The following is a 17,688-nucleotide window of genomic DNA, read 5'->3' as shown; positions in this document are numbered from 1 at the left end:
GTACCATTTACAGTCAAAGTTTGGTGTCAATTGAGCAAAGATTGTGGGAGAAGATAGGTTTAAGAAGTTTTACAGTTTTTGAAAAAACAATGATGAACTTGATAATTTTAATAGGTTTAAATGTACAAAAGGTTCTTCAGTATTGGGGCTACAGTTTGATAAAAGTTGTGAAGTTGTAGCACGTATGGTTTTCAAAGTTTTGAACTTTAGACGTTTGCTGTAGCGCCACCATCAGGACTATTGGCTTGAGTTTACAGCTGAGGATATCTGGCATGAGACTGTACCTTTGTGCAAAGTTTGGTGAGTTTTTACCCATGGGAAGTATGATTTCCTCGGAAGAAGAAGAAGAAGAAGAAGAAGAAGAAGAACTAGGATTACAATAGTGTCCTGGCAGCTTAGCTGCAAGGACCCTAATAATAGGTAATTTTAAAATCAGTTTTTGGTCTCCCAAGAGCCATTTAGATGAATATACTAAATTTATTCAAGGGTTCATGTTGCTCCCAACAGCAGGCGGCGGTACCACACCGCTCCTTGACGTCAGACTAGTTCCCTCAACAAGAAGACACTGTGTCGTCACTTCCTGAAAGTATTTCCAACATGGAGTCAAGCGGTTTGAAGCTAAATTTCTGGGAGAACGGACCGAAGCCCGGACAGTTTTACTCTTTTCCCGGGGGCGACAGCAGCAGCGGACCGGGCACATCATGCGGGCCGGTCAGACACACACTGTGAGTGATCTACTCCGACAGAACCGAGACTGCGTGCCGTTAATTTCAGCCTGAACTCCCCTGTCGCTTTCGGTTTGTGCTCCGCCGCTGTGCTGTATCATCATGGAGAAACCATAGCTAACTGGTGCTAAGCTAACTGATGGTTTACACCGTTTTAACACTTTACAGTTAAATAAAGATACTTAAGAACATATTTGATAAACTAAAACAGTAGGGAAGAACCAATATTGATCATTTTAAAACTGGAAATATCGTATTTTGTTCTTACTGTCTTTGTTTTGCTGACTAACTGTTAGCTGTGTTAGCTAGCCACTGAGGGCTAATGCATTGCAGAAAACTCAGGTTTACTAAAATTATAATGGCCGCGTTGCCCCGATCGCTCTTAACGCTAAGAGCTTCTTAAGAACGCTTAAGCTGCCCGTGAAAGAAAAACGCGTTTCCCAGATCGCTCTTAGCTTAAGAAGATCTTTAACTAAGAAGGAGGTGTAAGATCGAGCTGACCCACTCTTAACAGTCTTCTTAGACCAAACGCTCACAGATCCAGCCGCAGCAGGCAAATTAATATTATACTTTGCAAGGAGATGTTAAAACAGTGCGCACCGTATATATTTATACTTCATTAAAGTAGGGATGCACCGAAATGAAAATTTGTGGCCGAAGCCGAATAATATTCAACGCTTGGCCGAATACCGAGTACCGAGTACCGAATACCGAATATTGTTGTTTAGTTTTTCATTAGTTTTTGCAGATGAACCCCCTCCAGATTAGTGTTGTCAGGGTACCAAAATTGGATCCCACTGTGCAATACCAATGAAAATATCATGGTTCTGAGTTGTATCACGATACCACAACGAAAATGAGGCAGATGTGCCTTTTGTCATTTATAAAAAGATAAATCACTTTTCTATAATACATCAATGATATTTCAATGGAATAAATTATTTATTGACTTATTCATACTTCAAAAACAGCATCAATAAGTGATTAACATAGGGGGGATCAAAATAAATTAATAAAATAAGAATCAACCAGCTGCCCTCCTCCCCTTCATAAGTAAAGAACAGTCCCTAAAGTGCAGTGAGGTTTGTGGGCCGTGAACAGCTCGTTTCTCCTCTGACACATCACATAGACCTACCTGTGTTCGGCTGGCTCGGCTGTTCAGGTACTTCTGGGCAGTCATGACGCCAAGAAGAGGATATTATTGGAGCCGACTTCTCTGTCGCGGTAAGCCTATGGCCGCCGTATTTGACAGGAATATATTACTGTCTGTGTCTGTGAGCCCCGTTCAACCCACAATCGGTGGGATTCGCCTTTTGTTTCTGCTGCTGGTTGAAATCTGTAGGCTGCTCGCACAGCGTGCTGAATGATTTAAGCCTATTTTGCTCGCTCAAAACTAGTTTTAGTCGCAAATGCGAGTGCCGTGACAGACGGATCGCCACACTGCCGTCATTTTACTCAGCCCGTCACAGCACGCTGTTTGATTGTTTTATCAAAACACGCCGCTATTATTCGGCCTTGCTTTTAACTTATTCCACCGAATACCGAATGTGTGTTTTTTTGCAATATTCGGCTGAATATATTCGGTTACCGAATATTCGGTGCATCCCTACTTTATCTAGATCTATTTTATACTTAAGATTTATATTGTTTAGCATTATTTGGTGACAGAAAAGAACGAATTTCATTCTGCAGGGAAACGCGTGTCCTTACTGTGCATATGACAATAAACACTTTGAATCTTGAATCTATATGTTTTATTAAGACCCTATGTGCTCTCAAACCTGTGGCATAAGTTACGCACCAAAATCTGGCAAAAGAAAAATAATAATAAGAAAAATAAGTATGAGGAATAACAAGTGTGTTCCTGTAGGCTATGTGCTGTGCACATCAGGCACACAAATAAAATGAATCATCATGACTATCATTTATCATAATTTGTCCACACATATCCCACATCTGTATGCACATATGAGATAGTTTACCGCATCCAAAAAATGCATCAGGGCACAACAGAAACACATCCACCCTCCAAAGCTGCCGCATTCAGATATCAGGCAACTGACAGGTGTAATTGAGCTCAGCTGGAACCTCATCAAGGGACGCTCCACCCGCTACTCTATATAAAGGCGTTGCCACATCACATGTGTGAGATACCATGGCTGCTTTACAGTATATTCTCGCTGCTAACCAACAGCGTCACCGTGTGCGAAGCCAAACCGTATATGTAACTGTATTTGTGCATCAGCACTTCAGCCCACTCGACGTGCTGTCAGACCAGGCTGTCCAAATGAAGTACCAGCTGCCCTGTGCTGAGATACAATGCCTCATCAACTAGTGTCTCCACACATCCAGAGGGCAACCCGGTGCAGTTTGGCCCTCGGAGGTGCAGTGCCTGGCCGCACTGCGTTTTTACGCAGTGGGGAGCTTCCTGGAGGTGCTGGGAGACATCACCGGCCTCAGCAAGGCGTCTGTGTTTTTTTGTTTAAATATAATACATTTCCTCATGATTCTCTTACCAAGACTACTTTTTATTTAGTTGTAGTCTTGTTTTCATCATGAAAATAGGTCAAATATTTATCGTCTTAGTTTTTCATTAGAATCATTAAAACACACATACACACGAGCAGCAGAGAGTTAGTGTGTTAGGTAGCAGCGCTGTGTTACTTATGCGCTGATTAAGTGGTGGGTGATCGATTTGCCTGACATCGATTGATTTAGTTTCAGCACTGTAGTAGTGGACAACTCCTCTTAAGAGCTTCTTAAAGAGCGACCCTAAGAAGGGAATTAAGAACACATCTGGGAAACTTGGTATCTTAGCAACCCTTCTTAGCTAGGACGTTTCTTAACTGTGCTCTTAAGTCTTAAGATCACTCTTAACTGGGAAACGCAGCCAATAACTATTGAACACAATTTACAATCAGCAAAGCAGGATGGACACATTTATATCTCTATTTATATAAGTATCTATATATGTAGATAGATAGATACGTGGAACACAACACCTGTTACAGCTCTAACGGGATTATGTGATCATACCTCTGCCACCTCTGAGAGCCATCTCAAAGCATAGTTTTTTCTTCCTTTTTAACTGAGCACGACAGCAATTAGTTCGCTCGCTCCGTTAAAATATTGTTAACTTTGACATGGCCCGAGCTAGCTTAAGGTAAACATCTGCTCCCTCTGAAGATTATTTATTTTTTCTGATTGCTTATTAAGAGATGCTAACACATTCAGCTAACATTCAATATAATTTAGTATTAACTGTAGCTCCATGTAAAGTGAATAAATGTGATGTTTCCCAGCTAATCCTCCCCTCGTCTGCTTTAACGACGCAGTTTACACGTTTTTATCTTCTGATTTATTAAAAACTGTTCTGGGCGTACCATGATGCTGAATTTAGCAGCAGACTTCAGTAATAGTAATATAAAGTAGTTGTAAAAGACTTTTGGCATTAATCTTTTTATATGATATAAAGGAAGTATGGTAAATCAGTAACACATTCTCAGCCCTAATGACTAAATACATATTTCAAGGTATGTTGCTGAGCAATTTTCTAATGTAGGTTGAGAATGAAGTCAGATGGGGAAAGACGGGGATATCATGTACTGACGTTGAGTGACGGACCTGTCAGTCTAGGTGTCATTCTCTTCTGCAAATTCTGATTTAATACTTTTTCACTACTCATGAAACTCTTGTGATTTTATTTCTCATATCAGTTGTACCTTTTGCGACAGGAACAATCCCTTTTTGTTCTGGTTACATGCTCAACACACAGTTGCTGAAGACAAAAATTTAGCTTAGATTGGTCATTAGTCGCTACAGACATGGACAGTGCATGACCAGAGCTCTGCAAAGACATTTTAGAAAATGCCAAGTTAACATTAGTTAATTATTTGTTAAAAAATAAATCAGTATTTGCTTAACTGAAGGCAAATTACTTCAGAAAAGAGCCAGTGTTGGCAGTCAGCCACCAAGAGTAGCCACTGGGACTAACCTCAGACAGTCTATGGGACTAACTAGTTTACTGCTACTTCCGCTATCTCACGGGAAGTTGCGCTCAAAATCATTTCTACAGGAATAAGGTGGATATAGATAGATATGTTAGTTAAAACATAAAATATCTAAAACAAAAATTGAGGGATAAGACAATGATTATATTACATAAATAGTAAATAATTAGGGTTGCACTATAATATCGGTATGTCAGTGGTATTGACCAATATCTGCTCTAAATGAATCAGCCAACATGCTTTTTCTCATTTTGCCCAATTGATAAATACTACATACATTGAAAAGCACTGTATTTCAAGTCTCCATCTGCTGGTGGGCCACCACGATAAGATTATGCATGCATAATATGATGTTAATTCCACTACAGAAGACACGTGATGATTGATTTTGGTTATGTGTCAAATGAGTTGTAAGATATTGTCATATTGGATATCGGCAAATAATAAATGAATAATAATAAATAAATAATTGAAATAAACAATGTAATAAATATAGAGAATTTAAATTAAAGGTAAGTACATTCAAACAATAATTTGTATAATCTTATACCTCTTAGCAGATCTTTTGCAAATTCATATATTTAATGCATCTGTGTCGTTTAAATGTATATTATATCTTGCCTTACAAGAATTGTGGTAATCAGCAGATGTTCCAGTTCATACATACAGTGGTGGAAAAAAGTTTTCGGACACCCCATGTATTTGTGAAATATTGCATTAAGAATCACTCTTAGGTCTTCAAGTGCAATTTCTTTTAGTACAGTCACAGCCAAAATACTAAATAAATCCTAAAAAAGCCATTAAAAACTTAAAATTGATTGGTTCCATAAAAATACATAAGAAATTTTGAGTATTGGGTCATTTTGGTACCAGTGATGAAGGTCGTTCTTTTTATTAAAAGACACAATTTTTGTTGCCAAGCTTCGTGTCTACATAAAGCCAGCACATTTGAAAGTTCGTCAGACACAAAAATGGCTAAAACAAGGAACCTAACGCAGGAAACACACCTGAAGATAAAGATTCTCAGCCAGAAAGGGTACAGCTGCCGCCAGATAGCCAGGAAGTGCAGATGCAGTCCTTCAGCAGTTGCATACACTCTGCAGAAATACAGACGAACCAACAGCTTGGAAGACAAACCAAGATCTGGGCGTCCAAGGGTTTCTTCAGCAAGAAATGACCGCATCCTGATCTGCTTGTGCAGGCAAAACCGCCGAATGACATCACAGGAGCTTCAGCAGCAGTGGTCAAACCAAACTGGTGTCCACTGTTCCACCCGCACTGTACGTGGCCGACTTTTAGATCATTGCTTAAGGTCCTACAAGGCTATCAAGAAGCCCCTGATCAATGAGAGACAGAGGTTAGCCCAGCGTCGTTGGGCCCAGGCACACAAGAACTGGACAGCCAGGAATTGGAAGAAGATTTTGTGGTCAAATGAGTCCAGTTTCCAGCTTTATCTTCCTCCTACTAATGTGAGGGTACGCAGAAGGCCAGGCGAAGCATTATCTCCAGCATGTACAGTACCTACTGTCAAGCATGGTGGAGGCAGTATCATGGTTTGGGGATGCATGAGTGCTGCTGGTGTTGGTCATCTCACTGTCTGTGATGGCACATTGAACTCTACCAAGTATTGTACCATTCTCGAAACCCACATGCTCCCTTCTGCGCATGCACTGTTCCGTCGAGGTAAAAACTGGATGTTTCAACAAGATAATGCCCCTTGCCACACATCCAAGGCCAGTAGAACTTGGCTGCAGGAGCACAGTATCCAGGTCTTAGAGTGGCCAGCTCAATCCCCGGACATGAGCCCCATTGAAAATCTGTGGTGGATTATCAAAAGGTCTGTTTCAAAGCATAAACCAAAGAATTTAGAAGAATTAAAAGCAGTAATTCAAGAAGAATGGGACAAGATTACCCCTCAACAGTGTGAAAGGCTCGTGGGGAACATGCCAGCCAGGATTAGAGCTCTACTACGTGCCAATGGCAGGACTACTAAATATTAATTTGATGATGTGATGGTTTATTTATTTTTTGTTCAGTTTTGAACACATTCTCTGTTATTTGTTGACTTTGATACAGACAATGTTGAGAACTGACATATTGAAACTGTCAAGAATTTAGTTTTATTAGTTTTTCTTGTAAACAAATAAACAAAAAAATATAATTTGTATTTGTTTGTATCTGTCTAATGCAGCCACACCTTTTGAAACACAAAAAAGATTTTTCCACAAATATTTCATGATAATATTTGAGATTGTGTAAAATTTTAAGGGTGTCCGAAAACTTTTTTCCACCACTGTACATCTACGTGCGATTTGAGTTCAACAGATAAATTCTTTTGTAGATTTATTTGAGTTTTTAGACCTGTAAAGCATCTGAACATCATTTTTCCTCTGCAGTTTAAGATAATATTTCTAATTTGTTGTATAACATTATTGTTCACTACTTTTATTTTTTAAAATGTTTGCTCTATCTTATTGAGTTTATTAATGAAGGTTGTTGTTGTTTCCTCAAAATGAGTTCTCTTTGAAGAGTGAAACTGAAAGGTTGCATTCAATCACTAAACCAGCATAGAAAAATTAAGAAGGTGAAATAGTCGTTTGTCTCATGTGTACGGGATTTTTAGAAATAACTCCTGGGTTTATTCACATGATTTAATCATCTAATTGGGCCCCCATTAAAACAAAAAAAAACTTTGGCCAGCCCTGCTTTAGTTGAACATAGTTGTACACAAGGCATCTATTGCACGTCTGTCCGTCCTGCAAGAGGGATCTCTCCTCAGTTACTTCCTGAGGTTTCTACCATTTTTCCTCCTGTTTTTCCCCCCATTAAAGGGTTTTTTGGGGTTTTTCCTTATCCAAAGCACAGAGGGATGTCCTATGCTGTAAAGCCCTCCTAGGCAAATTCTGATTTGTGATATTGGGCTTTATACATAAAACCTTGAAAAATGTAAATGTGCATTTGAAGAAAAAGAAGACTTAACATTATGCAAAAATTAGAATATAAATTAAATAATATAAATTTGTGGTAGACAGGTGCACAGGAATATAGATAGATAGATAGATAGATAGATAGATAGATAGATAGATAGACATAAATATGATGGACGACATTCATTGCTTTCAGAACATTTTTCACTTACAAGGAATTTGCTTTTTTCTTTTTTTAGTGTGTACATTAAACATACAAAATCATATTAAGAGGAATATAAATAATGCTGCAACACCCAAGAACATAAATGTAGAATAGGAAAATTATAATAAAATTGAGAGATACATGTAAAAAGTACAATAACATAATAAATATGCACAATATTGCTGTTACAGAATAGGCGATACAGTTTTGTGCAGTATGTGCCAAAATATCAAGCAGGGGATGTATGAAAGTTCACAGTACAGCAAATAGGTGCAATGTGTAAATATAATAATCCAGGATGTGTGTCAATGTAAGGTATTACTTTAATACAAACAATTGTTTGATTATTCAGGTAATCTTTCAATCTTACTTGAATGTGATTAGTGACATAATTTAGTTAAACTGTCAAAATTTGATAACAGAACAAATCATTATACTTCTAAAGCACTGTTTAACCCAAGCATCCAGTGTATGATATAAAGATTGTTTTATCAGATTTTGGAACTGCAAACATGGCTGCAGCTTTAACTTTAGAAACACTGGGTCATCAGAAATGTTGGATTACACAATGAAAAATTCACTTACTTGTCATCCTACATTTGTATTTACCTTTTAGGTTTTATTTTCTGTAAATTGTATATCCTTGTGTGATAGGCCACACTGCCAGCAATATATTTCAGGTGATAAAAATCCACCTTTTTTTCAACATCTTCTTATTTTGTATATAATTTACCAGTAAACTCATGTTCAGGTTAATAAAACTTCTTTAATCTCCAGAGGAAAACGGTTTCTATGAACAGATACAGTGTTATTGCGAGCTTGTCTGCCAATGTGTTGGTCTTAAGCTGTAAATTGATGAGATATCAGGAAAGCCCTTCTGAGACTGAACCTCCTCCCTGTCTCCCTGCAGTAACCCCATGGTAACCGGGACGTCGGTGCTCGGAGTGAAGTTCACCGGGGGCGTCATCATTGCTGCAGACATGTTGGGCTCATACGGCTCTCTGGCCCGCTTTAGGAACATCTCACGTCTCATGAAGGTGATGGTCTCTGCTGACACAACATAACTGTAGCAAACACATGTTAGCATTTCCCCTAGATCAGAGGTTATCAATTGTTCTTCAACCAAGGATCCCTTCCTTATAAGAATACACTATCAGGGGACCCATTAATTTATGTCCCTTGGAATAATCTAATGCAGCCTGTTTTTTACACTCGTGAAAAATCAGCACAAGAGAGGAGTTTTAGATCTGTTAGATTAGAACAGTAATCTACCATCTTAGATTTAACAATTAAAATATTATTCGTTGAACAATGAGGTCTTTTGTTACATAAATAGAAAATAATAATTTGTGCTACAGAAACAGCTTGATAATCTCTGCCATAGATCAACTAGATACACATTTGAATTGAATAATCGTAGATAAGGAAGATGACCATTTAAGAGAAGTAATTACAATAATCAGTTCTTCTCTGGTGGTCCAGAGCAGCAGCTGATGTTTCTGCATTGGCGTTTGTCTCTTTCAAAGAACTGTAATAGTTTCTGACTGCCTTAGTTTTTTGTCAGCCATTGTTCGGCTCTAAAAATGTGTCTAGCTGCAACTGCAGAGAATAATGCTTTGGTCTTTGACAGATTTACAGCTGTGAATATTTGAGAAATCTAATGAATATAACACCATGACATACATGAATAAAGCCCTGTTTCCACCAAGCAGTCTGGTATGGTTCAGTTCAGTTCACTAAGTGTTGTTTTTGTTTTTTTCTTTTCCACTGTGAAAAGTTGGTATCAATGGAACCGTTCCTTACCTTCCCCATTTTTGGTCCCCCCTCTGTTGGGATACCTAGCACACAGATCTGGTACTAAAAGGTGGAGCCAGAAACACTGCAGTCTGATTGGTCAATAGCGGATGGTTACTCTGCTCAGGGCTGAGTAACATTAGCAGAGGTAAACAGAGTACACAACTTCACTACTTGAGTAAAAGTACAGATACTCCTTGTCAAATATTACTCCAATACAAGTAAAAGTAGCTTAGTCAAAATATTACTTAAGTAAAAGTACTAAAGTAAAGTATTTGCTTAAGAAATTACTTAAGTAGAAGTACTTAAAAAAATCTCAGGAAAGGAAAGTTGCTTTATTGTCTTCTGAAGCGATTCTGCTACAGAAATGTTTATAGCTCAAAAATAAACAAAGGCAAGAAGCCTCAGAACACAAACTCAGCTGCATTCATCAACAAATGAAATTCCTTCATATTGCCAAGAAAACAAATTTCACCCCCCAACTGTATTTTGCTCACAAAAACCCAAATTTCCGTTTCTTGTAGTTACATTTGAACACATCATGAGGTATACACTGCAAAAACTCAAAATGTTACCAAGAATATTTGTCTTATTTCTAGTCAAAATGTCTCATTTCTAGTCAAAACAAATCTCATTACACTTAAAATAAGACACATCACCTAAAAAGTAACTTGTTTTTAACCAATTTTCACTTGTTTCAAGCACGTTTTCACTTGAAACAGGTAGAAAAATCTACCAGTTGAGCAAGATTTTTGCTTGTAATAAGAAAAAAAAAACCTTGCTCCACTGGCAGATTTTTCTACGTATTTCAAGTGAAAATTTGCTTTTAGCTAAGTTACATACCGCAACATACTTTTTCAAGTTGGAAGACGAGTTTTTGTAGGCCGTGATATAGTTGTTCGCAGTAAACACAGCAAACCCTTCAACTGATACGAATCATTCTTTGTATCAAAAACCTCGAACATGGGCTTGAGATATGGCCACGGATGCTCGGGGCTAGGGGAAGTTTCTCCGTTGGTTTCTTCCTCCATCGCTGCTGAAGCCATTGAGCCTATGTGGATGTGAACCGCCAAAGTTAAGTTTCGTTTTAAGCATGACGTAGTACAGGTACGGCAATACGGCTAAGACAGAAAAGAAAATTCATCAGCTGACGTAAGAGCAAAAGTAGCGAGTAACGAGAGCATCAATAGAAATGTAGTGGAGAAAAAAGTACAATATTTGTCCTTCAAATGTAGTGGAGAAAAAGTAAAAGTATCCCCCAAAAATAATACTCAAGTAAAGTATGGATACTCAAGTAAATTTACTTTGTTACTGTCCACCACTGTATATTAGTAAACTTTAACTATAAAATGAAGGGATGTTTTGCTGCCTCTTACAGCAGCTGTAGTCTGTGAAAAAATAATTAAATTAATTGGGCAGACTGCTGGCAACTTTTAAGGTGGAATGTTAACTAGAAATGTTACTCAGTGCATGAGGTGATGATTTGAATCCATCAAAACACCTTAAATTTCAATGTTTTTATATGACATATAATTTAAGTAATGAGTGGATCTTAAAGCACTTAAAAATACACATTAATTTGGACCGGATTATGTGAGCGTCATATGTTATAATCCTCACTTGGAGAGAAAAACATAATGGAGCGCCGTTCCTGTGGGCTATGGCAGAAAGCCTTCATCAGCCTTGATACCGATCTTTGATATCGGATCGGGACATCCGTACTTAACACTCATATTTTTATATATTATAACATATGAATTAATGAAATCATTAGCTCCTTGTTGTTCAGGCAGCGGTCCAAAAAGTGGGGTTGACAGTTTTGGATGTGTCTCTACTTCAGGTTAACAACAGCACCATCCTGGGAGCTTCAGGAGACTACGCTGACTACCAGCATCTGAAGCAGATCATCGAGCAGATGGTGTAAGCTGACAGAAATGTAACCTCCTGCATGTAGAGCTGCTCCGTGCTCAGATATGAACTTCGTTTTTTTTTTTTTTTTGTCTGTCAGCATTGACGAGGAGTTGCTTGGTGACGGTCACAGCTACAGTCCGAAGGCAGTCCACTCCTGGCTGACCAGAGTGATGTACAACCGTCGCAGCAGGATGAATCCTCTGTGGAACACCGTGGTGATCGGAGGTTTCTACAACGGAGAGAGGTTAGTGCTCTGTAAATGAATTTGTGTTGTTGTAATTGTCGCACTATTTCACTGCTGTCCTGAAACATTTTTGTTCCTGTTTCAACCCCATAAAGCACTTTGTGACTTTAATATGAAAAAGATAAATAAAGTTTATCATTATTATTATTATTATTATTATCATTATCATTATTATTATTACAAACAGCATCTTGTGAGCTGCAGTTAACCAGTAGGCCATCTTGCCTCCCTCTAGTTTCCTAGGTTACGTGGACAAGCTGGGCGTGGCCTATGAGGCTCCCACAGTGGCCACAGGCTTTGGAGCGTACTTGGCTCAGGTGAGTGAGTCAGTAAACTAAAGCCCTGTTAACACTGCAGCTGAAAGTTTGTTGATACACAGTCCGACAGACACACCAAACCGACATCAAAGAACTAGTGGCAACGAGAGCTGACTGCTGTATCAGTGTCTCAGCCAAAAAGTTGCACATGAACAGACCTCAAAGACTATAGCTGACGGCCAACCTGCATGTAGGATCGGCGCCTGCATAAGAGCAAATACCTCTCCATGCCAGCAGACGGCGGTCAGCTGTATTCATCATTCAAAAAGGGAAACAGGAAGACCATCTTGATGCTAGAGTTAGCCAGTCAGCACTTTAACAAAACAATCCAATGTTGAGAGAACAGAGCATATTTACCTTGCGCCAGTGAACAATAACACAAACTATCAGGAAACGTTTCAAAAAATGCTCAGTGGCTGACGAGGGGCAACAGTACAGGACACCGCAAAGACTAGGGCAACAGATGCTCACCGACGGCCCAACATTGAATGACGGCTGATCGTCAGCTTGGTGTGTCAGGGCCTTTAGATTTATACTTAACAAACATTAAATTAAAATATGACACATGGAAATAACACCTGTAGACACAAATTTGACATCTCATTTTTCACGAGCTACTGATCTCATGAGGTGTCGGTGGCTTAGTGGATAGAGCAGGTGCCCCATGTTCAAGGCTGTTGCCGCAGCGGCACGGGTTCGAGTCCAGCCTGTGGCCCTTTGCTGCATGTCATCCCCTCTCCCTCTCTCTCTCTCTCCCCCCCTCCCCCTGTCACACTAGGCTGTCCTGTCCATTAAAGGCAAAATGCCCAAAAAGTATCTTTAAAAAAATAAAAAGGGGTGATCTCAGGAGCCATGGCTTGCCAGGTAGTATCTTTTTTTGTCATTGTCTTTATAATGACAGGATTGTGGGTCAATTAGTTCTGGATATTTCTCAACCTCAGCAATTAGTCTCTCCTCATCTATCCTCATCCATTTGTCAGCACACAAGAGACAGCAACACAGTGTCCTTTATACATCCACGGTGGGGAGAGGAGTCAAGCTGCCATAGAAGCAGAGAAAAAGAGCTGTACAGTGGTGTAACAGAGTGGAGCGTGTTACCTCACTGAATATTTTTCGTTGAGTTACAGACAAACAGGCAATTTACATTTTGTTGGTTTACTCATTGAATTAACATGAATTAGCGAACAGCTTATCTGGCTAAACCCTCTTAATAATTTCATCTGTAGGCATCCAAGCAGTAATTGACCTTTTGCTAAGCTCCGCCCCTTTGTGATGGACAGAGCTAACTGCACTCCCCCGAGGAAATATTATCATATTTTTGGAAAATGAAACAGTAATTCCAGAAAGAAGCAAGACAGAGGGGTCTACAAAATGTGCTTGAAGAATATATCCAGGATGTCAAACTGACTGAGCAGCAAAAACAGGTTAAAAAGACAAAGATAGAAGCCAAAGCCAAACTATAGGCTACAGATCACAATGTAAAACTGAATCACCACATCACTGGTGATCGTGACAGAAGACAATGAATATAAAGGGAAACTTCGTCGATATTGATCAGCTGTGTGGCATCGCAGTTTGTGCAGATGAACAGTGTTTGGCTTCATCTGCGTACAGTGCGATGACATACAGCTGGTTGAATATCATCAAAGTTTCCCTGCTTCCCTTCACTGATTCCTGTACAGCAGGGTAGGTCTTTTTTTCACAGTTGTTGTCATTAAATAGCTAAAGCAGCATGTGCATACATTCAGTAGGTGAAAAAAAAGTCCAAAAAAGTTAATAACTTAAGAATTATGGCGAAAAGGTAGTGTCTTGCAACCCTAGAATTAAGATAAAAATATTCACAAACGAAAAAGCACTTTTACTTCTAGTAGTGTTTAACTTTTGATTTAACACTAAAAATTAAAACCCTCTGCGCGCACTGCAGCGCAAGCAGACAGATGTGCAGCATGTGTCACTGACACCAGACTCAGAGCGCAGCGGACCAGTGGAAAATGTCACCATCAGCATATTATTTTACATCAATAAAATCTATTTTATCATTATTTTGAGTCACATTGTTGAAAAAATTTAGTCGTCTGTGTTCAAGCAGGATAATAGGTCTCATTCATTGCACGTCAAGCTTTCTGTTTCCTTGTCAGAGATGTTTTCTTTTTTTAATTACATGGTAGCTATTCTCCCTTAACTCACCAGTAAAGAATACCTTTGTCCATTTCAAATAACCCGTGGCAATAATAATATCCCTGTTCTCTGATTTACGGGAGAAAAAAAAGGCAGAATATTCGATTTTTTTTTTTTTTTTTTCCACAATCGAATCCTGTGCCATTGAACGAAGCTTCGAATTTTTTGGGTCAGCCCTAGAAACCTCAGGAAGAGCAACTGAGGAGGGATCCCTCTTCCAGGACGGACAGACATGCAATAGATATTGTACAGAACAGATCAACATGATAAATTAACACTAATCTGTATGACAATGTCAATGTATGTCAGTTAGCTTTCATTTCATCACACTACACTTCACTGTTATTTCCATGTTGTTTGTACGTTGTTCTTTTACTTGATACTCTGTTAAAAGGTATGTTCTTGTACTGTTATATATTATATTACTGCCTTTCACTGTATACTCATATCTGAAACTAATACTATGCTGTTACATGTTCATATGTTCGCACAGTTTTTTGCATCATATTCTATTTTCTATTTATATAACACCTCCACATTAATACACTCAAACACCAAGTAACAGTATTTAATCGTACCATCTGTCTTGTGTACACTGTTAACGTAGGCTTTTATATCATACTACAACACACCACTGTCGTGTTACCTTTTAATTTTATCTCCATATGCTCTGTGTAATTTTCTATTTTTTATTCTATTCTTATATTTATTTATTTATTTATTGTAGTTTCTCTGTTTACCTGAACTGTTCAGTGTGCTGCTGCAACAGTCCCCTCTGGTGACCAGTTAAAGTTTATTTTATCATTTAACTGTTATTACATTTAAATATAGAATATTAACAAAAAAGAAACAACACTCAAAATAGTGTTTGGCCTCTGTTTTAGCCTCTGATGAGGGAGGTGGTGGAGAACAAGGTGGAAATCACTAAGCAGGAGGCCCGGGAGCTGGTAGAGCGCTGCCTCAAAGTCCTCTACTACAGAGACGCTCGCTCCTACAACAGGGTGAGTTCACTTAACCTGTAGACTGATCCTGAGTCAGCTGTTTTAAAGCAGTACTGTTGGTAACTGCTAATGTTATATAGTTTATATTTCACTTCTTGACTGGTTTGACTGTATCATTTAATATTATCGGTCTCCTCCTTTTCACACGTACACTGCCGTGAAGTTTAATGAGTTATGTGTTGATGTTTTTGTTTTAGCATGAGATTGCCATAGTAACAGAAGAGGGCGTGGAGATTATTGGACCTTTGTCATCAGAAACCAACTGGGACATCGCTCACATGGTCAGGTAAGGTCAAAGGTCGCAGGATGGTCCCCATAAGGTTCCCCGTGATAACAGTCAAATAAAATGAAATAGTTGGTCGTTTTGCAAAATGTCAGTGATATTCAAGTACGGATGTAGAACAACTTTAAGTCCAGCTGAGAGTTTGCTCTCAGAGCACTCAGAGTGTGCAGCTTTTTCACAGTAAAAACCTTCCAGCTGTGCAGAATCTGATGAAAGAAGGGCAACATGTAACAAGGAGACTCTGGAGGAATTTAACTGAGAAGCAGGTGGAGGATTTGGCACTCTGTTAGCAGAGACAAACCTGATACTGACGTTGAAGCAAATATTAACTGTTTGCTGTTGATTTTTAAAATTAAATTTGAATTTTAAAGTCATTGAACAGTTTTATCCTTTCATATAACAAATCAAAATAAAATTTACATTATCAGAAAGTTTGATATTTTTTTCAAGACTTGCCTCATAATAAAATTTTAGTTGCTTTGTGTGAAATACTAAAAAATTATATCTGCTGATTCCTCCTAAACTTATTGAAATCAAACCGAGAAAACAAATCTTTCTGTTGAACTGGTCACAGTCATTGATGAAGACTTACAAGACAGAGCTTCTCAAGATGCTTAGCGATGAAATGCAGTCTGAAAAAATTATATGTATTTCTGCTTTTCAAGTGTCATTGATGACCCTTAAGGTGATAAAAGTTGTAATTGTAATCATGTTTTTTTTTTTTCTGCAGTGGGTTTGAATGAGGATGAGGTGTGACTGATGAAGCCTTCCATCAAAAACAATTGCAACTTATCTAACCCAGTTTAGTTTTTTTTCTGATGTTTATTCTAACTTTTGTATGATGGAAAATAAATGTAATAAATAAAAAAGGAATTGCATTGGTTTTTTTGTTTTCATTTGTGTTTTAAACAAATGTGGTTCACATTTAAAAACTTTAAACTGGAAATCAAATGTTCCTTTTTCCCCCAGATAAATCATTTAAAGTTTTGCTTATTAAATTATGCACATCACACCACTGCTCAAAAAAAATGAAGGGAACACTTAAATCACACATCCCAGATCTTGATGAATGAAATATTCCAGAAGAAATTTTTTATTGATTACATAGTGTAATTCATTTAGAACAATTCATGGAAACCAAAATATTAACTCATTTAGGACTGGATTCAGAATCATACCCAAAATCAAAGTGGAAAAATCAGATCGCAGGCTGATCCAACTTCTGTGAATTTCCTCAGGACAACTCATAATGTGGCTCAGTAGTGTGTATGGCCTCCACGTGCCTGTATACATTCCCTACAATGTCTGGGAATGCTCCTGATGAGACGACGGATGGTCTCCTGGGGGATCTCCTCCCAGACCTGGATCAGGGCATCAGTCAGCTCCGGGCGATGGATGCTACGATACACGATGCCCCAAAGGTGCTCGATTGGATTCAGGTCTGGTCTGGGTAACGGCAGGCAATAGCATCAATGCCTTTGTCATCCAGGAACTGCTGACACACTCCAGCCACATGAGGCCGGGCATTGTCATGCATCAGAAGGAACCCAGGGCCCACTGCACCAGCATATGGTCTGACAATGGGTCTGAGGATCTCATCCCGGTACCTAACAGCAGACAGGGTACCTCTGGCTAGCACGTGGAGGTCTGTGTTGCCCTCCAAGGATATGCCTCCCCAGACCATCACTGACCCACCACCAAACCGGTCATGCTGGAGGATGTTACAGGCAGCAAAACGTTCTCTATGGCGTCTCCAGACTCTGTCACATCTGTCACATGTGCTCAGTGTGAACCTGCTCTCATCTCTGAAGACAACAGGGCGCCAGTGGCAAATCTGGCAATTCTGGTCTTCAAACGGGCTGCACGGTGCCAGGGTGTGAGCACAGGCCCCACTTGTGGACATCGGGCCCTCATGCCACCCTCATGGAGTCTGTTTCTGACAGTAAGGGCAGAAACCTGCACACGAGTGGCCTGCTGGAGGTCATTTTGGAGGGCTCTGGCAGTGCTCCTTGCAGTGACTCCTTGCACAAAGAAGCAGATAGTGGGTTGCTGCTGGGTTGATGCCCTCCTACGGCCCCCTCCACCTCTCCTGG

The 17,688-nt window shown here is 39.2% G+C and overlaps 1 protein-coding gene across 1 annotated transcript; it reads left to right on the top strand.

Moving 5' to 3' along the window:
• Window positions 1–565: 565 nt before the first annotated feature.
• psmb4 (proteasome 20S subunit beta 4) lies at window positions 566–16,473 on the top strand. The gene is made up of 8 exons (XM_033637351.2): window positions 566–725; window positions 8,778–8,904; window positions 11,502–11,581; window positions 11,670–11,816; window positions 12,052–12,133; window positions 15,196–15,312; window positions 15,510–15,598; window positions 16,326–16,473. The coding sequence occupies exons 1-8, from the start codon at window positions 598–600 to the stop codon at window positions 16,336–16,338; spliced, it is 783 nt and encodes a 260-aa protein (XP_033493242.1). The 5' UTR covers window positions 566–597; the 3' UTR covers window positions 16,339–16,473.
• The last annotated feature ends 1,215 nt before the right edge of the window (window positions 16,474–17,688 follow it).

This window comes from Epinephelus lanceolatus, chromosome 16 (genome assembly GCF_041903045.1).
Source record: "Epinephelus lanceolatus isolate andai-2023 chromosome 16, ASM4190304v1, whole genome shotgun sequence".
Classification (NCBI taxonomy): Eukaryota; Metazoa; Chordata; class Actinopteri; order Perciformes; family Serranidae; genus Epinephelus; species Epinephelus lanceolatus.
Note: the sequence above shows the minus strand (reverse complement) of the source record. Positions and strands in the feature narration are given on the sequence as shown.

Bases quoted from the DNA above. Each gene is read 5' to 3' on its own strand.
- psmb4 (XM_033637351.2), top strand. From the start codon at position 598: ATGGAGTCAAGCGGTTTGAAGCTAAATTTCTGGGAGAACGGACCGAAG. The intron at 726-8,777 runs GTGAGTGATCTA...GTCTCCCTGCAG, and splicing joins GGGCCGGTCAGACACACACT to TAACCCCATGGTAACCGGGA. The intron at 12,134-15,195 runs GTGAGTGAGTCA...CCTCTGTTTTAG, and splicing joins TTGGAGCGTACTTGGCTCAG to CCTCTGATGAGGGAGGTGGT.